Source organism: Raphanus sativus, chromosome 9 (genome assembly GCF_000801105.2).
Source record: "Raphanus sativus cultivar WK10039 chromosome 9, ASM80110v3, whole genome shotgun sequence".
In the NCBI taxonomy this organism is placed as follows: Eukaryota; Viridiplantae; Streptophyta; class Magnoliopsida; order Brassicales; family Brassicaceae; genus Raphanus; species Raphanus sativus.
Window position 1 is genome coordinate 7,882,201 of NC_079519.1, and position 23,642 is coordinate 7,905,842.

At 31.9% G+C, this 23,642-nt stretch overlaps 6 protein-coding genes and 1 long non-coding RNA gene across 8 annotated transcripts in view; 4 read left to right on the forward strand and 3 right to left on the reverse strand.

Moving 5' to 3' along the window:
• Nucleotides 1–23,642, reverse strand: part of LOC108827009 (GPI-anchored protein LLG1) — a 95,136-nt gene that overhangs the window by 62,131 nt on the left and 9,363 nt on the right. The gene's annotated exons all lie outside the window — the stretch shown is intronic.
• LOC108834359 (uncharacterized protein At4g26485-like) lies at nt 239–877 on the reverse strand. The gene is made up of 2 exons (XM_018607693.2): nt 654–877; nt 239–530 (listed from the first exon to the last, which is right to left on the reverse strand). The coding sequence occupies exons 1-2, from the start codon at nt 875–877 to the stop codon at nt 239–241; spliced, it is 516 nt and encodes a 171-aa protein (XP_018463195.2).
• On the forward strand, nt 3,455–4,798 carry LOC108826209 (NDR1/HIN1-like protein 10). Its single transcript, XM_018599592.2, has one exon. The coding sequence runs from the start codon at nt 3,756–3,758 to the stop codon at nt 4,602–4,604; it is 849 nt and encodes a 282-aa protein (XP_018455094.2). The 5' UTR covers nt 3,455–3,755; the 3' UTR covers nt 4,605–4,798.
• LOC130499626 (defensin-like protein 71) lies at nt 7,049–7,415 on the reverse strand. Its single transcript, XM_056993884.1, has 2 exons — nt 7,325–7,415; nt 7,049–7,203 (listed from the first exon to the last, which is right to left on the reverse strand). Exons 1-2 carry the CDS (start codon nt 7,413–7,415, stop codon nt 7,049–7,051), a joined length of 246 nt encoding a protein of 81 aa, XP_056849864.1.
• On the forward strand, nt 10,387–12,355 carry LOC108824656 (uncharacterized). The gene is made up of 2 exons (XM_056994700.1): nt 10,387–10,508; nt 10,802–12,355. Exon 2 carries the CDS (start codon nt 10,811–10,813, stop codon nt 12,353–12,355), a length of 1,545 nt encoding a protein of 514 aa, XP_056850680.1. The 5' UTR covers nt 10,387–10,508; nt 10,802–10,810.
• On the forward strand, nt 12,447–13,470 carry LOC130499627 (uncharacterized). Its single transcript, XR_008938517.1, has 3 exons — nt 12,447–12,580; nt 12,657–13,008; nt 13,141–13,470. It is a non-coding gene; the product is annotated as an uncharacterized LOC130499627 (long non-coding RNA).
• On the forward strand, nt 18,446–22,833 carry LOC108823904 (uridine kinase-like protein 4). 2 transcript variants are annotated; one of them, XM_056993879.1, is made up of 15 exons: nt 18,446–19,134; nt 19,540–19,722; nt 19,816–19,907; nt 20,144–20,213; nt 20,444–20,556; nt 20,789–20,885; nt 20,966–21,045; nt 21,146–21,340; nt 21,437–21,520; nt 21,610–21,670; nt 21,776–21,836; nt 21,931–22,024; nt 22,104–22,176; nt 22,289–22,371; nt 22,454–22,833. In XM_056993879.1, the coding sequence occupies exons 2-15, from the start codon at nt 19,551–19,553 to the stop codon at nt 22,601–22,603; spliced, it is 1,425 nt and encodes a 474-aa protein (XP_056849859.1). In that variant the 5' UTR covers nt 18,446–19,134; nt 19,540–19,550; the 3' UTR covers nt 22,604–22,833. The 2 variants fall into 2 exon arrangements, with proteins under 2 accessions (XP_056849859.1, XP_056849860.1); XM_056993880.1 differs by having other exon boundaries at nt 18,447–19,134; nt 19,551–19,722.

A 23,642-nucleotide genomic window follows, 5' to 3' on the forward strand; every position in this document is an offset into this window, starting at 1 on the left:
CCGCTACAGCTGTATTATTAGAGGCATATCTAAAATTTAAGAAAACCTGTAAACTGATCTCACAAAAGAAATTCACCTTTTGTTCAAATTATATTATATCAAAGAACTATGGAAGTTAGAAATGGTCAGGAATATCATAAAATGAAAAATAAGCTAAACATTAAAATAGGATAGAGGAAGTACTAATTAACATGTGGAAAATATCAAACACTTCAATACAAATAAATATGAATAAAAATTAATAAAAGAACTGCTTCTTAAATATGAAGGTACATGATTTTCCAATAGGGAAGCTAGAGTCATTGTAACCTCTACTTCCTCTCTTGTTGGAATAACCAGGATAATGATTTAAGCAAAACTCGATCTCACTGACCAAATCTAAACCTTCTTTCTCACCGAGAGCTTTTAGCTTCCACTCGCTAAATGGATATTCAGTCTTATGAACCACATGAATCTCTCCTCCCTTGTCTTCGTCCTTCACCAACATTCTTGCACTCTTCATAAAACCTCTTAAAAGTTCTTGATGCCTCCTGAAACAACCCAAAATGTATTTTCTTTCCCTCTCTATTTTAAAAAATAAAATAAAAAATACCAACGAGAACAGAATAGAATAAATAAGGAAGACAATAATTAGTAAAGTTACTCGATCGTACATGATTGTTTTGATTTCGTGCTCGCGACCATAATCGAATCCAGCGTGAGGGAAATTGAAAATGACTCTATCGTATGTGGCAGAACCACCAAGGTTAGGCTTTATGGTCATAGAGTGGACGTTAACCCCAAAGACCACATTACACCCGAGTCTCTCCAACTCTTCTACATTTGCCTTCCCATTATTGTAATTACGCTCTAGCTCTAGCTCCGCTACAAAGTTCATTATTCAAAATTAATCAACAATTATGATAGGATCAATGAAGTCTTGTGACTCATGTACCTTGTAGACCAACATGTTTAGTGTTGAAGAAATTTAAAAGGAAGCATAAGCTAATCTATGTAACTTGTGTAAAACTGGTGGGAGGCTAGCTAGTAACATAGTTTTCAAGATTGATGAATCTTTCAACCACTAGACTGTTTGCAAAAATAGAAACCATAGAATCAAAAGGGTATCTATCTATTAGGTCATAACAATAACCAAACTAAGATAATTAATATTAGCTACTGATCTACCTTGAGAATCGAGAGTGGTAGCAATGAGGTTTGTTGCTGAACCGAAGGCTCTTGCTAGAGACAGAGAAAAGGAGAAGTCTCCTTCCCCAACCAAAAGTATCTTTTGTTTGTTATTGTAATGTTTTATCCTTTTAGTTTCTTGGACTTCCATTTCATTTGTACGAAATTTTGTTTCTCACACCATATTATTTATGGATGCATGGGTCAAAGAAGACTTAAATGTTTGGTTTGTTTACGATATTAGTTTTGGCTCCTCGAACTTTGTGAGTATTTATGTAATTTGAAAGCATTAAATTATTCTGTTAATTTATCCTTTTGAAGACAAGAAGAAGCAAGCTTCTAATTTGACTAGAGTATATGATCCTCGCTGCATAAGGAAAACTAAAAATGATTCTATCATATATATAGATTCGCTATGATCTGTGTCCATGGAATGGAGTGCACCTTAAAACCGTGAACCACGGTGCACCCACGTCGCTCCAACTCTTCTAAGTTATACTCGGCATCCTTGTACTACCGCTCTAACTCCTCTACAACAAGGATGATTGTTCTCAACGCAATCTTACATGTTTACAATACCCTAATTATTATCAAAAATATTGAAATTGAAACGGAAACAATGATGGTCTCAACTTCTCAAGCCTCGAAGACGGTACGTCCACACTAAGGTTTCTCATTTATAAATCGTATATAGCACTGTGTATTTTACACCTCGAGTCCTTGAGTATCAAGAGAAGTTGCAGTTATATTAGTAGCTAGAGATGTTGCTTTGGCTAGACATAAAGAAAATGAGAAGTCTCCTTCACCGACGAGAAGCCTTTAAGTTGCTGTTTAATTCAATGACTACAGTATTTAGTATTTGAAACCTCCATTTCATCTTCATGCTTTTGCTTCTCTCACCATGAATTTACATATTTAGATTATAAACGGATATGAATTCACTTCCATGGATCAAAGAGTTTTCTCTTTGTTAATTTCGCTCTTCAGATTTTGTGAGTATCTTAATTACTTTTTACCAGCATTATTCATTATCCTCATTCTGTCATACATACATTGTGATACATCTTTTACAAAGATGAAGAGTTTTGAAATATTACAATTAGAATCCAACATCCGGGATGGTGTTTTTATTAAAAGAAAATATATGCGAATTACAATAATAAAGTATTTGTTTTCGGTGAATTCTCCAAATTCTCATTGAATTAATCAACATTTGAACTTAACTAAATAGTAATGAGTTTCGTAATGTGCCCAAAAACCTAGAAATTGAACCGGTCCCAGATGGTTCGGTTATAGAAAAACTATTGTTCTAAATTATTTTACTACAAACAAATATCTCAATTATCTCTTTCCACTAACTATCGTTTAGATTGTCAGAGGATTATTATATCAGGTTTGAACTTGAAAGACAATTCAGTGATATAGTACACCGTATCTAGTATATGTCTCCATTCTCGAGCTACAAGCGATAATTGAACATCTCTTTTCAAACTAAAGTTCATATACGTAAATACAGCAGATTTAAGTAATAATAGCAACATTATACATTTTCAGATATATTGACAGCAGATTTAATTAGTTTTGTTACTATGAAATAGAAATGTAAAGAAAAAAGACATGACAAACATGAAATCATTGTTGAAAGGACAACAAAAGGGTTACGAAACTTTATTAAAATAAAAAGCTCTTCCTTAGTCAGGAAGTGTTTAGGGAGCACACCTAATCCCACAAACATTACAAAAAAATGTAAAAGGAGATATTAATAGAGAAAGAAAAAGATAACAAACAATGGATAGGTCATAGGAGTTACAAACTTGGACTGAGATTCAAAAGCAGATTTGCATTCTGACTGCATTACTTAGATGATCTTTTCTTCGAAATATCCTAACTTACGCTTTTCACCCATAATTAATTTAATTTCTTTCGTAGCAATTATATCAGTCTTTTAACAAAAACAGTTATACTACTAGTCTATGTATACGTAATTATACTCTGTGGAAAGCACTGATTTTCTCAAATCGACCAACTCTTTTTTCATCTTTTAACATTATTTAACATTATATGCCCAAGGCCCTAAACTCAGCTGTACTCAATTGACATAGTGCTAGTTTTTTAAAGCAAAAGCACCTGCTAAACAAATAAACAAAAAAAGTGTAAATGCAATATATTTCCATTCAAATAATTTTTGTTTTATTGGAATTAATAAACAAAATCAACCTGCCACCACAAAGAAAAAGCAAAAAAAATAATATGTGACTCAAGAATGCATGTAGTTTTCAACATATAAAGACACTTAGGATTTGCTTTTTCAATTCCTCAAAACAGGCAAGCTCAACTCTCATCTCTACAGAACCAAAACCCATCTCGCTAAGCAAAAGCTCCCTCCTTTTCTCCACTCAACTCTTTTTCAAAGTTACAAAACCTTTTTCTTTTTGCTATTTAACCAAACATCATTACACATTCTCAAAATTTCCTTCAATTAAACATACATATAGTTCTCTCATCACCAAGAAACTCAAAAGACACGTACTTAAAACAGTTTCTTCCTCTCTTCTTACTTCTTCAACCATCTAGACATAAAAAAAACCATGTCCAATCATCCTACAACACCTCAATCACAACCACCCGAAACCCCTCCATGGGACACTCCATCATCCAGATGGTTCAGTCCAATCAGCACACCATGGAGAACAACACCAAGAAGCAGACAATCAACTCCAACTCCAACAACACCAACACCTCTTACCGAAGTGATCGTCTCCAAATCACCTTTGTCTCAGAAGAGCCCCGCGACGCCAACACATGATGGTATTGAATCAGAGCCTTTAAACGATACAATGAATCTCTTGCGGCTGAGAACTCATCCCCGGACGAATCCATGGATATGGTGTGGTGCAGCTTTATGTTTTATCTTCAGCATACTTGTAATAATATTTGGTATTGCTACTTTGGTTCTTTTTCTCGCCCTCAGACCGAGAACCCCTGTTTTCGACATCTCCAATGCAAAGCTCAACACGATCTACTTCGAGTCACCGGTGTATTTCAACGGTGATATGTTGTTGCTCCTGAATTTCACCAACCCGAACAAGAAACTAGGTGTGAGGTTTGATCATCTTACCGTGGAGCTCTGGTTCTCCGACAAAAAGATCGCCACGCAAGGTGTCTTGCCGTTTAAGCAAGGAAACGGGAAGACAAGGCTAGAACCGATCCGGCTGATCTCAAACCTGGTCTTCCTGCCTGTAAATCACTTAGTGGAGCTGAGAAGACAGGTCATGACTAACCAGATCAACTACGAAATCAGAAGCCTCTTCAGAGTGAGAGCTGTTCTTGGGATCATTCATTATTCTTATTGGCTGCATGGGAGTTGCCAGCTTCAGTTGGCCAGTCCACCAACCGGGGGCTTAATTTCTCGTAACTGCACTACAAAAAAATGGTGAAGTAACACAGGTTATATCCTCAAAGGTTTCTAGTTTTTACGAGCATAGATCTATCTTTTGCCCACAAGATGTAGAAAAGAATCAAGATTCAATATAGACTCTATGCAGGAACCGAGATTTAAGTCTGTTTATATATTGTTAAGACAGATCTAATAAGTTTGGTTATCAAATGAAATCAAAGAGATGTTTTTTTTTTTTTTTTTACGGATAAAGATTCATAATTTGCTTCAAGACTAGGGAAATCAGATTCCATATTTGATCCACAAGACACAATCTCAAAAGAAGAAAAGAGTAAAGTCCCAAGAGCAAGAGAGGTATCAAACAGTAGATTCCATGTAGGATCCTTTTAGAGTGTCAAAAGTATATCAAGCAGAGAAAAGAAAGCACTCTCCTAACAGCCAAAATGGAGTTTTTTTTTTTAATTCGAAATCCCAACATAACCAATACTCTTTTTCAGGAAACTTCAGCAATTAGATACAACAATAGGCTAGAGAGAAAAAGTTGAGCAAGAATTGATTGGCAACGGGACAGCTAGCTATAGCTTAATCAGCCATGACAGACATGTAAAGTTGATTGTATGATAAAGAAAACCCCAAAAGTCTTAAGTAAAATCTTGAGACAAAAAAGCAAAAGAAAAGGCACCAAAATTGGGGATTTGAGGAAGATGAAATGTCAGGTGATAGATGATAGACTTAAAACAGGGATCAACGGTGTGATGATTCCAGCTTGAAGAAACAATCTCTTGGACATCCTTCCTATTCACCTCTCTGAGGCACTTAATTCAAAACTTAAAGGCATTCCAACTCAAGAAACTATACACGAAAACCTTTTAACTAAAGGGACCAATCAATCGACAGTGCTCAACATAGTTATTGAATGAAGACTCAATCTAACAACCACATATTACATATATATATATATATATATATATATATATATATATATATATATATATATATATATATCTTTATGAGAAAATGCGTGGTGCAGAGAGTAGCTGTGTGCTATTAGCGCATTGATTGTTGTTATTTGTGGTGTAATAGACACCATGTTTGTTTCATTCTAGAGCTAGACCTACATTTTTGTAGTGCTATGAACTGACTCAATGGTTTTCGGTTTAGCATTCCATACTTCACTGGACGATTCCCCTGTCGCTCATCTCTTTTTCTCCTCCTCTATTTTTCAGGTGAGACTGATGAGCAAGAGTGATCATATCAGAATGGTGCTTATAAGTGCTTCTGGGCGTTTGGACTTCTCGGATTTTATCGATATTGGGCTTTTGGGCCTTTGGGCTTTAATCGCTTATGTTATTTCCTATTTCAGACTTTCTGATTTATGTTGTTTTCTATATATTTCAGATGTTATCGATATTTGCAGATTTGACCTTATGGTGTTGGTGTTTGATTTTTATATTATCACGAGAAGTTTAGTTATTATTTCAGCTGTATTATTATTATTGGTTTTCAAAGTGACAGGTGTCACTATTCAGGAAAAACTCTTTAATCTCAATATAAAATTAAATAGAGACATTACTTTAGACAAACAACACGAGCAAAGAGAAATTCAGTGGCACTGGCACCATATATTGATGTTAAAAATAAAAAATAAAAAATCAAAACTTGCATATCTTCCTAAAGATCCAAGAGTATCATCTCATCATCCTGAAACTAGACACCAAAATTTATGCAGAAGACCAGATCTCTCAAGAGAAAGATGAGAGAACAGAGAAAGAAGAAAAATAAAAGGATACTGAAGAGGTATCGTATTGTTCCCACCAATCTGTAAGACAATAAGTAACTAGGATGAAAAATGACAAGTTTCTGTGGATGGGTCTGCTATGGATGTGTTTCTGTAGATGGATTTGCTCTTCTTCACTTTGACTAACTGTAAAACTATTAGTGAAAAATGATATGAAAATTTATTATTTATCCTTGTTATTTATAAACCATCAGAAGGCTTTCAACCAAGGTAAATGCTTTCTTTCTTGTTTCATTACCATGGACAATTTCAGATCATATGGTTTATGTTTACTCTCTCAGGTCATACGAGTGAAATGGTCGCTTCATGCAAGAGAAGAGATTGTGTTAAATGTGTGTCGGATCTTGATTCTTGAGGATACACATTTGCAATTTGATACTACTAGATCTCTAAAGGTAAAATAATAATTGATCTGTGGGTGCATCTTTCTTCTTTCTTCGTTGTAATAAGGTTTAAGCTTAATTTGGATTTTAACTCATTTGAATATCTTCTTAAATATTTTTTGATGAATTGTAAAATATTTTATGTGTTAATCAGACTCTTGTAAACCGAAAAAAACTTAATATGATGATAGAAACACATTAAGCCAAAATATAATTAAACTATCTTATCGAAGAGCTTTATACTATAGAATGACATTACTCAACCTCAAATCAATGGTTGTCTAGTAAGATGCTCAGTTTATATCATTTTTTACAACAACAATCAAATCGTGGGGCATGACCTATACACGCCCCTTCTGAGTAACCTCTCTTTCTGCACTCAGCTCGGCATCCCTGGTCTGCCCAATAGCTTGTACAAATTTGTATGCAGTGAGTATATCCAACCCTGTTATTGATAACTGCACAAATAAATCCAAGTTAAAAATAAATAAATATATACGCACAAATATACATAACATTCACTAATTTAAATTTTCAAAAAGGAAACATTCAAAAATATACTCTTAAATAGTTTTATACCCGGTGAAGCTAAAACATTGGAGTTGGACAACAACGATGTTGCTAATACAACAACAAGAAAAAATATCACGAAAGTCTTTCTGATATTCATTATTTTCTTTCTGTCAATTTTTCTGTGAGAAAACAAAAGTCAGAAATGCTTTATTTATATGATTCTTTGTCAAAAGTATAGTCTTTAATTCCTACTATAACACCCCATATATTCATAATTTTAATGACACCTAGGCCTATCTAATCTGTTGAAAAATCTAACAATATCTTACCAAAAAGTTTAAATATTTTTTTAAAAATAATACATTAACTAATTTTGGCATTAGCATTATAATATTATTACAAATTAATGTTAATAAAAATAAAAATATATGCTATATTTTATAAACTTTATTATAGTCTATATTGTATTAAATTAGATATGCTATATGTAATAAATATAAAAAATAACATATATATGTATATATATTAGTAAAGTAATGTAATTTATTTTTAAAAATTGCTTTCATTTAAATAAATAAATATCATCCACTGTTAAAATGAGTTAAAATTTGTAATCATGTACTATTTTTTAAAAGAAAAAATTCTTAACATATATTTTTGTAACTCACATAAATATATTTTCTAATAATTATATATCATTATTTTTTTTTTGAATATTCCAGCAATATATTACAAAAATAATTATTTACACAGAATAAATTTAATAAATAACCTTTAATTTATATGTTATTAAAAAGATTCTATTAGAAAATTTTAAAATCTTAATATTCATTAAAAATATTAATAACAAATAATTTAACAACTTTATTGTTTATTTAAAATTATAACGAATTTTGTTTTTTGAAAAATACAAAAAATAACAAAATTTCAAATATTGTTATTACAAATTAATGCATCAATTTAGAAACAAAATTATTTAAAAGTCATATAATCTTCAAACTTAAAAATATTTATGTAATTTTCCAAATCTGTTGACTAAATATACAATTCTAAAAACAAATATTCTAATCACACAATTATATATTCCAAATTTTATAAAAGATAAAATGGAAGGTCTTAAAGTATAACTTTTTGAAATACAACAAGAAAAAATAATCTAAAAAATTAAAATAGTCAATATTTTAAAATCTTAATTTAATAAAAAATTACAGAACTTAATACCAAAACATCAAAAACATTAATATCGAAAAAATTTAAAACAATATCGTATAAAAATTTATTATATATTAATAGTGTCAAATAATAAAATTAAAATAATATTATAGATTTAAACAACATAAAACACTAAAATATATTTTCAACCACAAAAAGATACGATTTATCCTGTTTAATATATTATTCTCGTATATTTTAAGAAGTTGGTTGTTTGTGGGGATATTCTTTTGGCTTCTTCTATTTTGTATAGATTTTACATAAACTATTACATAAATTACTAAACGAAACAACAATATATGCTGATAAAAAGTTAACAAATAAAATAAACTTTTAATATACGTTTTGGAGGTCGGAACAAATGACTAAAATATAATTACGAAGGCACATATAAACTATACCTAAAGAAAATGAAAATTAATATGCTACATAAAAATTTGGGCAATTCTCCAAAATAGATTATTTTCAAATTTTTGTCATAAAACGAAACCTTAGAGAGAAAAATGATCAGAATATTTAATTATATAGGTGAAAAGATCTTTATATCCTAGATATATAAATATATATAAATAAATAAATAAATAAATAAATAAACTATAAAAAAATTATAGTTCCAGATTATATGTTTTCAAATTTGAACTTTTTATAATTTTTTTTCTTTTGAAATTTTATTTTTCAAAATATTTTACTTTTTCAAATATTCTTTTTGAAATTCGAAAATACTTTTTGACACTATTTTAAAAAATTTTCATTTCAAATTTTTAATTTTATTTCATAAAATTTTAAACCTTAATCCCAAACTCTGCCTATTAACTCTAAATCCTAAGATCTAAATTAGTTAATCCAAATAATATAAGTGTATATATACATCTTTAATAAAATATCTTGGTCATTTTGATCTTTATAGTCTATATTTTTTATAACAAACTTTTTAATTGTTATCCTATGGTATTTCTCTAAAAATTTGTCAAAATATGCAATTCTCAAATTTTCAGATTTATTAAAACTGTTATTAGCTATATTCTATATATCCAAATTTATTTTTGGGTGAATATTGGTTTATAAAATGTGAATGCATATAACTTAACTATAAAATATATTAAATAAATAATGAAAATAGTTTATACTTACGTATCCTCCTTTTTCAATTAAAATATTTGGTTAGTATACCTTTGTCTTATACCGAATAACAAATAAAATATGGATCACTCAAAATTTCTTTTGCTGGTTATTTTTGGTTTAGCCTAGAGAGAAAATTTGGTTTGTTATATATAGGTTAACTAGATTTTGACTAACACGCCCATGCATGTGTATATTTTCTATAAAATATGTAGCTATTTATCTTCTATGTCAATATTAGAATTGGACAAAAAACCCGAATCCAAAAAATCGAACTGATCCCGATACAAAAAGAAGTACCAAATCCAAACCAAAATTGATTAAATATCCAAATTATTCAAAATTTTGGTATTTAAAAAATTGAAACGGAATCCGATCTGAATCGAAGTATTTCAGATACCCGATTGTATTCGAAATAGATTTATATACTTATATATATATATATATATATTAGACTTAACCCCTGTTCAAAAACGCGGCCGCCTAGCCGCCTAGGCGGCCGCCTGGGCGCTACTCGGAGTTCAGCCGCGGCGAATACGTTCAAATCGGTCCACCCAGGCGCTATACCGCGTAAATCCGCCTAGACCGCGTAATACCGCGTTTGACCGCGTAATATATGGGTTTGACCGCCTAATATTAAAAATATAAATATTTCATTATTTTTGTTACTATAAGATTTTGTGTAATTGCCCATTACCAATTGGTAAAATTGAATATTAAGCCCAACAAGATAGTTAAAGCCCAAAAAACAAATATAAACTACATTTGGGGATTTTTTTTATCGAACAAACCCTAATCTAAAATTCTAAATTATCGTGAAAGCAAAGGAGATTGAGATATGGAGATGTTAAGCTTAGACTGAGAGTAACAGAAAAACAGAAACTGACGGAACCAAATTACATTTGTTCACGAAATCAAGGTAACATCCTTGTTCCAGTGTTAGCAATAAAGTTAGCAATTAAGTCACGAAGCTGTGATTTTTTTTTTGTTCACTGGTGTTTGTTTGAAAACTAGTTATGTGTTCTGTCTTTTGATTAATTGTACTTGTCTGTTATGCTTTTTCTTTTGTTATTTTGTGTTTGTTGTTGTCGTGAGAAACGTAAAAGACGTTTATGTTTTGTAGTGTGTCACACTCGTGCTCACACTTCAGACATAATTTTTTTAACTTTTTGACCTTCTAATGTGTATATAAATGATTTGTTCTTTTTTAAGGTTAAAAAGATGGACAATCCACCAACAGATGCACCTCATCCTCTGAAGCGAAATTCAACTGATGTGGGATGGGAATTTGGAGTCTTATGCAATCCAAAAAATGTGGACAAGGTCAAATGCAAGTTGTGTGGAAAAGAATTCTCTGGTGGTATTTATAGAATGAAAGAACACATTGCTCATGTGAAAGGGAATGTCTCACCCTGTCCTGTATCATCTAAAGCTGATCAAGAGAAGTGTAAGAAGGCTATTCTTGATGCAAAAGAGAAGAAGAATTTGAAAAGGAAACATGATCAAGAATTAAGGGCAGAGGTGAACATAAACAGGGGCAGCAACACTGAGGAACTGGAAAACGAGTTGGGAACTCTTAAAAGTCCTCACTTCCAAGGTCCTATTGATCAGTATGCGACCTCCATCAACCCTGAAGCTTCTTTGGCTGCACAAACACGACAACAAAGCATCCATGATGCCATATCTAAGGATAAGACACATGCTGTCCGTCAATACTGTGCTAGATGGATGTATGAGGCAAATGTTCCCTTCAATGCCATTGACAATGACAGTTTCAAGATGTTTTGTGAAGCGTTGGGAAAGTTTGGACCTGGTTGGGTGCCTCCAAGTCAGTATCAGCTTAGAGAACCACTATTAATTGAGGAACAGAAAAGGACCAAGGAGAAGTTGAAGAGTCTAGAAGAAGAATGGGAAAAAGAAGGTTGCTCAGTGATGACAGATGCATGGAGTGATATGAAAAGAAGAAGCATAATGAATTTGTGTGTCAACTCAAGGGGAGGTACATGTTTTCTTTCATCAAAAGACACCTCTAAAGATTCTCATACTGGTGAGTACATCTTCAACTACATTGACCAGTGGATTGAAGATATAGGAGCTGCAAAGGTAGTGCAAGTGGTCACTGATAATGCTACAAACAACGTGGCAGCTGCAAAGATGCTAAAACAAAAGAGACCAAATATATTTTGGACAGGTTGTGCTGCACACACTATAGATTTGATGCTCGAGGGAATTTCTAAGCTTCCGGGAATTGCAAAGATAATTGACCAAGCAAAAGCTGTTACGATCTTCATATATGCTCATCATAAAACACTGTCCATGATGAGAACGTCTACAAAGAACAGAGATATCGTAAGACCAGGAGCAACAAGGTTTGCAACTTGTTTCTTGACTATGCAAAGCCTATACGACAAGAAGGCACAACTGATGAGCATGTTTGGCAGTGATGAATGGCATAGTTGTAAGCATTCGAAGTGTCTGAAGGGCAAGACAACATTTGACACGATTATGAGTCAAGGGTTTTGGACTAGTGTGAATGTTGTCTTGAAGATCTTCAACCCTCTGGTGAAGGTTCTAAGGCTGGCTGATGGGGAGAAAGTACCTTCTCTTGGATTCATTTATGGTGAGATTTTGGAAGCTAAGAATTCTATCAAAGAAGCTTCAAATCATTTGGAGAAAAACTACCAGCCTATTTTTCGAATCATTGATGAGAAAATGAAAGATAGGTTAGATACTCCTTTGCATGTGGCTGCCTACATGACAGGTTAGATACTCCTTTAAAAATGACAAGTTTGATCCAGGTTTGAATGTTCACATTGCTTGTCTTTCATTAAATTTTGATCTTTATTTATCAGTATGATTTATTTTATTTCAGGGAACTGGTGGTCAACATATGGATGTGGTACACCAACTCTTCAAAAAATGGCTACAAGGATCCTTGCTTTGACGTCAAGCTCTTCAGGATGTGAAAGAAATTGGAGTTGCTTTGAAGGGGTTAGTTTCTTAGTTCTTAGTTCTCATCCTCTGGGAATCTGATCATTTCTGAAATTCACAACATTTTTACTTGCAGATTCACACAAAAAAGAGAAACAGGCTAGATGTCAATCGCTTAAATAGCTTAGTCTATGTGCAATTCAATGCTAAGCTGTTTAAGAAGCAGAAAAAAATCAGAGAGCAAAATGCCGATGTGATATTTGACGATGGTAATGAAGATACAGTGGAAGAATGGCTTGTGGGCCATGTACCAGACATAGACCATGATCTTAATTTGATACTTGTAACCCAAGCTCCAAGGGTAAGAGATTTATATGATGATGACTTTGAGTCTGATGAAGATGAGGAATATGTTGTGGATATGGAGTTTGAACCAGATGGATCACAAAATATTCCTCTCTCTCGTGATTCACATTCTACTTAGTAAGGTTAGTAATTTTATCTTACATAGTAAGGTTAGCATGTTAAGTTACATATCTCAGTAGTCTTTGTTTCTAACCATATTTATAATATGATATCTCCTTATAGATCTTCGTTGTTTTATATCTTTTTATTTGCAGGTGTATGTCTTTTGTTGCAGGTGTATGTTATAAGGTCTAACTCCTAACACATCTACCCAATTCATGGTGATTACTTGATCTGAAGACAAAAGGACGAAGACTTCAATCCTTTTTTGTATTTTGTATGTTCTCAAGATCAAGACAATCTATTTTGTGTATCTCATGAATTGGAAGTTTTTGTGCTTTTTAAATTTGATGTGTAAAGGAGAAAACTATATTTATCTATAACAAGTTATATAATTGTGTCTAAAAACTGTATCATTATATTTAAATTATTTAAAATAGCTAAATATATTATAAATATATTAAATTATATTTAAAACTAGGCCCCGCGTATATCCCGCTTAATCTCCGATTTTTCGGTAACTCGCTAGGCCCGGAGTTGCCGCCCGACTAGCGCCTAGCGCAATTCCGAACAGAGATGAAAGTAAATACTGCATTGTTAAGGTTGCAGTTACAGTGGTCGTCCTATGAGAACTAAGGATTGTAAGTTATAGTTACGCAATCAAATAATCAAACTCCAAAAGTAAAGGACGTGATCTCGCTAAGATCATTTGGAGAAAAAAAATAGGCATAAGTATTGGAGTCACTTATCTTTGTATTAATCCATACAAAGACGCATTAAACCATATGAATTAATATTCTTGAAGTTACTTAACATTTTTGAAAAAAATAAAATATATATACTCCCTCCGTCCCATTTTAGGTGGAGTTTTTGGGAAAATTTTTGTTCCATTTTAAGTGATGTTTTCAAGTTTCTAGGTAAAAAATAAATGCATTTTAATATTTTTAGTTATTTATATTATGTAGTATAATTGTTTATTGGTTGAAACTACTTTAATCATTATTGTTTTTAGGTAAACGAGAAAAATATAATAAAAGTTTGTAGTTTCTTAATCAATGTGCAAAAACCTCAAAACTCACTTATTTTGGAACAGAGAGAGTATATCTTAACTTAAAAGATTTTTAGCAAGAACTTTAATAAACATGAATGAATGTTGGTAATTTTATAAATATCACTAATTCAGTTATAAATTTCATTCAGTAATCTTAATATTAACTAATATACATGAATAAATAATAAAATTTTAAACAAATTTTATAGTTTTAGAGAAAATAAAAGTTTATTAAACATTGACACATAAGACTTTACATAGAAGACTTTTCATAAGAAAACGAAGAACACATGTATTTAATGCTCTTCAAAATTCTTGAATCTTTGATCAATTATGCTTTGGGCTGACAGTACTCCGCACACGTATCGTAGGTAAGTGTACAGAATCTCTCCTTTCCCAAACAGCAATAACAATTAAAGTTTCCAGGCACACAAGTTTCTGGAAAGCACGGTGGTAAATTTATTTTGCTTCCCTCAAGGCCCTCCATGTTTCTACCTATCATAGAATTAAAGCAATGATATGAGTCACGAGTGTGATTACACTGATAATGATGAAAGTTGATGAGCAAACCCTAAAAGAACATGCATATGTACTTACTTTCAAGACGACCAAAAAGCAAAATGAGGATGATGCAAAAGATAGCACAATTGGATGACGACATTGTGATGACTGATGATTAATTCTTTTCACAATTTTTTTGCCTTTGTTATATGATGATCAAAACCATATATATCTAATTTGTGGTACGTCTTCTTTTAAAAAGAAATTGTGGTACGTCTTTCTTTCGTATGGTAGTCAATGGAATAAAATCTGCAACTAAAATTGTTTTGACTAACTTTAATTCCAAAAATCTCTATAACATTATTTAAAAAATTCTCATATTAATTCTTAATGGTTAATTATAATGATAGCTTTAATTAGTAATTAACTTTATCAATAAATGCTATATTGTTCATATCATTTATTAACTTTTTTGTTTATATTTATTTCCAAATTATCTTATTATCAAAAAGGCAATATCTATAATATAAATTTATATAGTAGCTAATCTTTTAAATTAGAGTCCTATGACTTTCTTATGTGTGACTTTTTATTTGGACCATCCCCTGAAATTTTTATCATATTATACATATTTAGTTACAATATCTTTTAATATTTTGATCTTTTGTTTGAAATACAAATAAACAACTTTCTTTTACAATTCTAACAATTTTTTTTCAGAAATTTTTTTCGTAATTAATTTATTCAAATTCTAACTATTATTGAAATATAGTTAGCAATTAAAAATTAAATTGGTTGTGATTTCGAAAACAAAAGTTAAAATAATATAAAATATTTAAGAGTTTTGTGCAAAATGACTCAAAATTCAAATTCAAACATAAAACTATCCCATGACTTCTTTTGTAACTTTTATTTGCCGTATTCATCCCAAAAGTTCGGATTATTCACAAAATACTATTCTTTTTTTCTTTTCAAAAATTAATATTTACTCTATCATCCTCATCTTCATCGAATATTTACAATATTGTCATTGTCATGAAAACACCAACCACTTTGAACAACCAATTGAAACTCTTAATGCTACATAAAAATTTGGGCAATTCTCCAAAATAGATTATTTTCAAATTTTTGTCATAAAACGAAACCTTAGAGAGAAAAATGATCAGAATATTTAATTATATAGGTGAAAAGATCTTTATATCCTAGATATATAAATATATATAAATAAATAAATAAATAAATAAATAAACTATAAAAAAATTATAGTTCCAGATTATATGTTTTCAAATTTGAACTTTTTATAATTTTTTTTCTTTTGAAATTTTATTTTTCAAAATATTTTACTTTTTCAAATATTCTTTTTGAAATTCGAAAATACTTTTTGACACTATTTTAAAATTTTCATTTCAAATTTTTAATTTTATTTCATAAAATTTTAAACCTTAATCCCAAACTCTGCCTATTAACTCTAAATCCTAAGATCTAAATTAGTTAATCCAAATAATATAAGTGTATATATACATCTTTAATAAATATCTTGGTCATTTTGATCTTTATAGTCTATATTTTTTATAACAAACTTTTTAATTGTTATCCTATGGTATTTCTCTAAAAATTTGTCAAAATATGCAATTCTCAAATTTTCAGATTTATTAAAACTGTTATTAGCTATATTCTATATATCCAAATTTATTTTTGGGTGAATATTGGTTTATAAAATGTGAATGCATATAACTTAACTATAAAATATATTAAATAAATAATGAAAATAGTTTATACTTACGTATCCTCCTTTTTCAATTAAAATATTTGGTTAGTATACCTTTGTCTTATACCGAATAACAAATAAAATATGGATCACTCAAAATTTCTTTTGCTGGTTATTTTTGGTTTAGCCTAGAGAGAAAATTTGGTTTGTTATATATAGGTTAACTAGATTTTGACTAACACGCCCATGCATGTGTATATTTTCTATAAAATATGTAGCTATTTATCTTCTATGTCAATATTAGAATTGGACAAAAAACCCGAATCCAAAAAATCGAACTGATCCCGATACAAAAAGAAGTACCAAATCCAAACCAAAATTGATTAAATATCCAAATTATTCAAAATTTTGGTATTTAAAAAATTGAAACGGAATCCGATCTGAATCGAAGTATTTCAGATACCCGATTGTATTCGAAATAGATTTATATACTTATATATATATATTATATATATATATATATATATATATATATATATATATATATATATATATTAGACTTAACGTATTTAAAAACATCCAGAATATATATGGTACTTTTAAGTTAGTTTAAATAATTGATAATATATGTAGTCATATATAAATATCTAAAATCGTTAAAGTATATTCAAAACACCAAAATATTTAAATAATTATTGATTATCTATCCAAATATTTAAATCAAATCAATTTATATGTTAAGTTTAGGTATTTTGACATACGTTATTCAAATTTATATGTAATATATTATTTTGTTTATATATTTTGAGAAATTTAAAATATATAATGAATTTTAAAAATAGTATAAATGGGTTATCTGAACCCGAACCCGAACCCACAAAGGTCTGAATCGAATCCAAACCAAAATTTAGAAATATCCGAATGAGACTGAAATCTTTGACCCGAACCGAACCCGAATGTGTACCCGAACCCCTACCCCTAATTCACAATCTATTTTTTTCCTTTAAAAACAGAGTAAACATATAATTAACAGTACTATCATATAAATAATCGCATATATATATTTTTAAAATTTAATGTGAAATAAAAAATCATAATTTAAGTTGGTATATGAAATTTGACTTTTATTGTATTTTTCTTATATATATTGAAAACATTTTTTAATGGTTATTGAAAATATTTTAGTAAAAATAAAATTTTGAATATATGTATATGTTTGAGTCAATTTTTGATATAAATCAACTTTAAATTATTATTTTGATTTGAAATATAAATATATATAGTGTATATATAAAGTTTAAATTTTGTTTTATGATTATTTTAGACCAATGATATTTTAGATAATTATATTAACTAATTTTGTATATTTTAAAGTTGGTCCAAATAGATAGTTTCTCATAATATAATAGATTTTCAATTTTTCTTAATAACAGAAATTCATTATTTTCTTAATATACTGTTATATGTGTTTCTAAACAACATTGTATCTTTTTATACTGCTATTTATGTTTTCAAATACAGTACATGTTTGTGATATTCGGAAAGACATCTGTTTGTGATATGATTATTCAGCAATTGCACGATCAGTGTTTTGTTCTTGTTAACCAGGTACTAAATACAGTACATCTTGCTTTCCCTGATATACACTTCCATAGATGTTATGTTTTCTTAATGTATAATATACACTTCCATAGAAAGTTGAGCAAGAATTGATTGGCAACGGGCAGCAGAGCTAGCTTAATCCAGCCAGGACAGGACAGACATATAAAGTTGATTGTATGATAAAGAAAACCCCAAAAGTCTTAGTAAAATTTTTGAGACAAAAAAAACAAAAGAAAAGGCACCAAAATTAAGGAACATGAAATGTCAGGTGATAGACTTAAACGGTGTGATGTTTCCTGTGATTCCAGCTTGAAGAAACAATCTTGGACATCCTATTCACCTCTCTGAGGCAGTTAATTCAAAACCTAAAGGCATTCCAACTCAAGAAACCACAGACGAAAGCCTTTTAACTAAATGGACCAATCGTCAGAGTAATACCATTAAATACTCAACGTAGTTCTTGAAGACTTAATCTAACAACAACGTATTATATATTTTACACTAATCAGCTAGGAAGATGGACAACTAGGAGCTTTGTAGACCAGATACAAGCGAACTTCATTTATAATTTCAGAGAAACAAAAAAAAAAAGGAAGGTTCCTCCTCTAGAAAAAGCATTAATTTCATAATCTTTAAGCTGCTGGGAGGAAGCTCGCTCTTCAATGGATGGAGATTGCAAGTTGTTTAAAAAGTCGATTGAGATGATGATGAAGCCGATTCAGGAAGGTGCACGATGAAATGAGAGAGCTTATCGCCAGATCAAACCAAGCTTTAGCTTAGCAAGAGGAAGATGTCGGTGGCTTCGTAACCGGTTTAAACCGATACGAAACTGGAAACTAACTAATTTTATCAACTAAACCGGATTTGTTGAGATAGCCATAGCCCCAATCAGATGATTTTAGAAAGCCGACCAAAATTAATTTCAAAATCAACCAGTGTGATTGGGTTGGGGCGGGGGTTGATTTTATGATAACTTTACAAAAGTATAAGGGAATAAAAATAAATTTAACTTTCGTCTTCGTTTCTCCTCAGCTCCATTTGTATATATAAATAGATATAAGAGAATACACTGACATCAATTAATCTGCTCCGAATCCAAGCTTATTGTCTTTTTTTCTCCGATATTTTTAATTTAAAAAAAAAATTAGGTCAATTGTTTAATCAGAAAATTAAGTTCTGTCCCCTTCCTTCCTTCCTTCTTTTTTTTTGGTCTAGATTTATTCCAGATCAAGTAATACTTATTTTTTAAAACTCTTGACGTTTGCTTGCAGAGATCCTCTGAATCTGGTAAACATCGAATCTCAGTTTTCAAAATCTGAATCTTTAATTTTCTTTCTTTTACTTTTCAGTTTTCCACATGCGACTGATTTGAGTGAGTTTAGGTAGTTTTGCATTTGTGGATCTATGAACTTAGCAGCTAACGATACAATCAGTTCTTGCTTGTTAGATTCACAAGAGTAATAAGAAGAAGAATGAGTTGATTTTCGTACATGAGTGTGTTTATTTGGATCTATTTTTCTAATTGTTTGTGTGTTTTTTTAATGATTTAAGCTATAGTTTGTGTATGAAATTTAGACTGTGTGAGAAAAATTAGTTGAAGGGTTCTGAATCATCAGTGTATTGAATGAGATTTAAGTGTGTGCTTAATCAAATACGATTTGGTGGTTTTAACATAAAACTATTATCTCTTGTGTTGACACTAGATGGGTTCTACTCCTAAGTCAGTTGTTGACATGATCGAAGCTTCCTCCAAGGTTCATTACTCTGGTTTCCACATGAACGGTCACATCAATGGAGTTGAACCAAGTGCGTTACAGGGAACCACCTCTGCTTCTGCTATATCATCAGACATTCAAAGGCAGCCTTTTGTGATTGGTCTCTTCTGCTTTTTTATTTTCTCTGAGTAAAATGTTCACTGAAAAAGTCTTGATTTTTTTGAGATGTTTACTGTTCAAGTTTTGTGGGTAGGTGTTGCTGGAGGCGCAGCATCCGGAAAGACATCTGTTTGTGATATGATTATTCAGCAATTGCATGATCAGCGTGTTGTTCTTGTTAACCAGGTACTAAATGTTGCTTTCCCTGATATACACTTCCAATACATGCTTTGTTTTCAGAATGTATAATCAATTCTCCAACTTGATCAGCTAGTAATCCTATACGTACATGCAGAGTCTAAGTAGAATGCTGCTTAAATGTCGCTATGACCGTATCAATATTATATTCTAGAATGCTTTCTTCCTCATGATGTTCCACAAATTGCGCTCCGTTAAATATCCAGCGATGAATGATTTGGCAGGACTCGTTCTACCACAGTTTGACTGAAGAAGAACTTGCTAGGGTTCATGAGTACAACTTTGATCATCCAGGTGAGATCGTCTATGTGATGTGGCTTATTTTCTATAATGTACTGATGTAAATATGAACCGCCAAGGATAAACTCATTAGAGCATATAGTTTTCTCTGTCTTCATTGGATAATAAAGCCACAAACAAACACATTATTTAGTTACAGTTTCGTGATTGCTTTCCTGTCTTCACATACTCATGTAGTTTTTTTGTGATCTTGATTCTAATATTTTGGTGTTGTCTTCCTGTAGACGCATTTGACACGGACCATTTGTTGTCTTGCATGGAGAAACTGAGGCAAGGACAAGCGGTGGATATTCCAAAATACGACTTCAAGACTTACAAAAGCAGCGTTTCTAGAAGGGTACCGTTTTCTTTCTCACTATTGCATTATGGCACAGAATTTGAAGGCTCAAAACCGTACTGTAATATAAAAACTACTTGAGAAGCCTATTTCCTTTACTTTTTTCTCCTTGTAATGATAGTACTTTACCTGAATGTCATCACTAGCTTCTATCTGGTTGAGGACATAACAAGATATATAGTATGCCTCATGTTCTGTTAAAGATACTTCGAATTTGGAAAATATCTGGCAGGTAAACCCTTCGGATGTAATATTACTTGAAGGGATACTTCTGTTCCATGATCCACGAGTCCGAGGATTGATGAACATGAAGATCTTTGTGGATACAGGTCAATCTTTCGTATCACCTCTTTCTCTGGATAACTCTGTAAAATCTAGCATTACGCAATTTAACTTTCTTTCTGTGCAGATGCTGATGTACGCTTGGCAAGAAGGATAAAACGAGATACTTCTCAAAATGATAGAGATATTGGCACAGTACTCGACCAGGTTAGCCCAGGAATCTCCTTTATCAACCGCCTTAGATTAGATGTCGCGCGCGCACATGGCTGTATCTGAACTCTGAAGTAAACCATTTTTTTTGGTGCAGTACTCAAAGTTTGTGAAGCCTGCTTTTGATGACTTCATTCTTCCAACGAAGAAGTATGCAGACATCATCATTCCTCGTGGTGGGGATAATCACGTAGCGATTGACTTAATCGTGCAACATATTTGCACCAAGCTGGGCCAGCATGATCTCTGTAAAATATACCCTAATCTATATGTCATACAATCAACATTTCAGGTGAGAATACTATAGTAGCTCATTTAAACACTAAGTCACGGTTACAATCATGTGGTTTCAGCCACCACAGAACTTATGTTTGTCTTTCTCTTTCAGATACGAGGGATGCACACACTTATACGTGATTCCCAGACAACCAAACATGATTTTGTCTTTTATTCTGATCGATTGATCCGATTGGTACGACTAAATTCTCACGAACAGTTGATGAAGTTTTTCCTTATACATGTCTCATGTCCGTCATCTGATTTAGTCTGTGCTTTGTGTAGGTTGTAGAGCATGGACTTGGACATCTGCCTTTTACTGAAATGCAGGTCATCACTCCCACCGGTAAGCATGTTTTTTCTCAATTCTTTCAGTGAATTTAACAGCGTTGTTGTAGAGGTATAAGGCTATATTCCAGAACTAAGAGATATCTTCGGTACCTTGTATCAGGCTCTGTATATTCGGGTGTGGATTTCTGTAAACGGTTATGTGGTGTCTCTGTGATTAGGAGGTATTTGCTTCTACTAAATTAAAGTCCATTCAAGAGAAACTTTCACCTGTTCAGATCTCATATCTACTTTACTGTTATTACGAGAAAATCAAAGTGGTGAGAGCATGGAGAATGCGTTGCGGGCATGTTGCAAAGGTATCAAAATAGGGAAGATCCTAATTCACAGGGAAGGCGACAACGGTCAACAGGTAATAGATAATAGGCAAAATATGTATGTCCCAGTTTTCTAGATCTTATGTTCATATCTCTAATAACACTGTCCTGCAGCTTGTTTATGAGAAACTGCCTAATGATATCTCGGAAAGGCATGTCCTCTTACTCGATCCTATCCTCGGCACAGGTTCCTTAACCTTTCTATTCTGTTTTCCACCTAAAACTGCTTTGCCTTCCTTCTCGGGTTAGTGGTGAATAACTTAGTTTTGCAACTTGCATTCTTTTTTTTTTTTTTTCAGGAAACTCAGCAGTTCAAGCTATCAATCTTCTTATAAGCAAAGGTGTACCTGAAGGAAACATCATATTTCTAAACCTTATAAGCGTAAGAAATTACGCATGGCCCTTCACATATCTTTGGTACTCCCTCGTTATCCCCTAAAAATGCTTTCTCTTTGTTTAAACAGGCGCCTCAAGGTGTTCATGTGGTGTGCAAGAAGTTTCCAAGATTAAAGATAGTTACATCAGAGATTGAACACGGTCTTAACGAAGAGTTCCGTGTCATTCCCGGTATGGGTGAATTTGGAGACCGTTATTTCGGTACCGACGATGATTAGAAGATCGGTGATACACACTTACAGCCAAATCATCTTTAAAATCTTCTGGTTTACCTACCCCACATAAAGAACCCTTCAAGCTCTGGGAACAATTTTGATTTACTTCAAGAATACCCCCAGTGAGGGGTTTGATTGATCGAACTCAGAACTTGGAATTCATGTATCTTACATATATATTATGTATCCTTAAAACTCTTGATAAAAAAAAAAACTTCATATCCTTTTTAATACATGGTTTGAGTTTATTGCATGTATGGAACTAACTCCAAGCACCAAAGTGCGGCTAATGTGTGTCGAGGCATTCAAAAACTAGAGCTACTTAATCTAATTATCCATCCTCGGTCACAGATGTTAGAGTCTATCACTTACGTTTGTGTATGTTCTCAAGGCTGCCTTTGTCAGCAAATTTTGCAGGTATATAATATTTATGCATCTAAATTCAAGAATTGCATTAAGTGCAGATTCTGCGTCTCATTAAGCCCTAGCTTCTTAGTGTTTGCGTTTCCTTTTTACTTGCCATTTGAAATTTATTAATGATGCTTTGGAAGACTTGATAAAACGTAAATGTAAATGTTGGTTTCTACGTTGCATGGAGCTCAAAGTTATAAGACTTTGTTTCTGCTGGCAAGAGGTTGTAAAGGATGGATTTTGGACCTGTTATTTCAGGCCATAACATAACGGTCGGACTCGGGACTAAAGACTTCGGTAAGACTTCCCGAAGTGGACCCCACAATCGCTAGTTCTTATTCGAGCTCAACTAGATTGAAGCAAACAAAATTATACTATCATTTGGTTAAAGCCAAGCCAAATACATTATGGAGAAACACATTCTTATTTGGCGCATGAACTGAAGTGGTAGAAAACGTGAGATGATGGTGTCATGTTACAATACGGTTAGATACTTAAATCCAAATCGAGGAGACACATGAACTGGCGAAATCATGATGAGATGATGTAATGTTTTAAGTTAGTATGTCATATAGTACATACATCGAATCCGAAACATGAAGTGGTTCCCGTACTTTCCGGATAATCATCA

What these genes read in the sequence shown, in the direction of transcription:
- LOC108834359 (XM_018607693.2), bottom strand. Translation starts at nt 877, where the DNA reads ATGAACTTTGTAGCGGAGCTAGAGCTAGAGCGTAATTACAATAATGGG. An exon ending in CACGAAATCAAAACAATCAT is followed by an intron (nt 531 to 653) that starts GTACGATCGAGT and finishes GGGTTGTTTCAG; the next exon opens with GAGGCATCAAGAACTTTTAA.
- LOC108826209 (XM_018599592.2), top strand. Translation starts at nt 3,756, where the DNA reads ATGTCCAATCATCCTACAACACCTCAATCACAACCACCCGAAACCCCT.
- LOC130499626 (XM_056993884.1), bottom strand. Translation starts at nt 7,415, where the DNA reads ATGAATATCAGAAAGACTTTCGTGATATTTTTTCTTGTTGTTGTATTA. An exon ending in CAATGTTTTAGCTTCACCGG is followed by an intron (nt 7,204 to 7,324) that starts GTATAAAACTAT and finishes TTATTTGTGCAG; the next exon opens with TTATCAATAACAGGGTTGGA.
- LOC108824656 (XM_056994700.1), top strand. Translation starts at nt 10,811, where the DNA reads ATGGACAATCCACCAACAGATGCACCTCATCCTCTGAAGCGAAATTCA.
- LOC108823904 (XM_056993879.1), top strand. Translation starts at nt 19,551, where the DNA reads ATGGGTTCTACTCCTAAGTCAGTTGTTGACATGATCGAAGCTTCCTCC. An exon ending in AAGGCGACAACGGTCAACAG is followed by an intron (nt 22,025 to 22,103) that starts GTAATAGATAAT and finishes ACTGTCCTGCAG; the next exon opens with CTTGTTTATGAGAAACTGCC. An exon ending in CGATCCTATCCTCGGCACAG is followed by an intron (nt 22,177 to 22,288) that starts GTTCCTTAACCT and finishes TTTTTTTTTCAG; the next exon opens with GAAACTCAGCAGTTCAAGCT.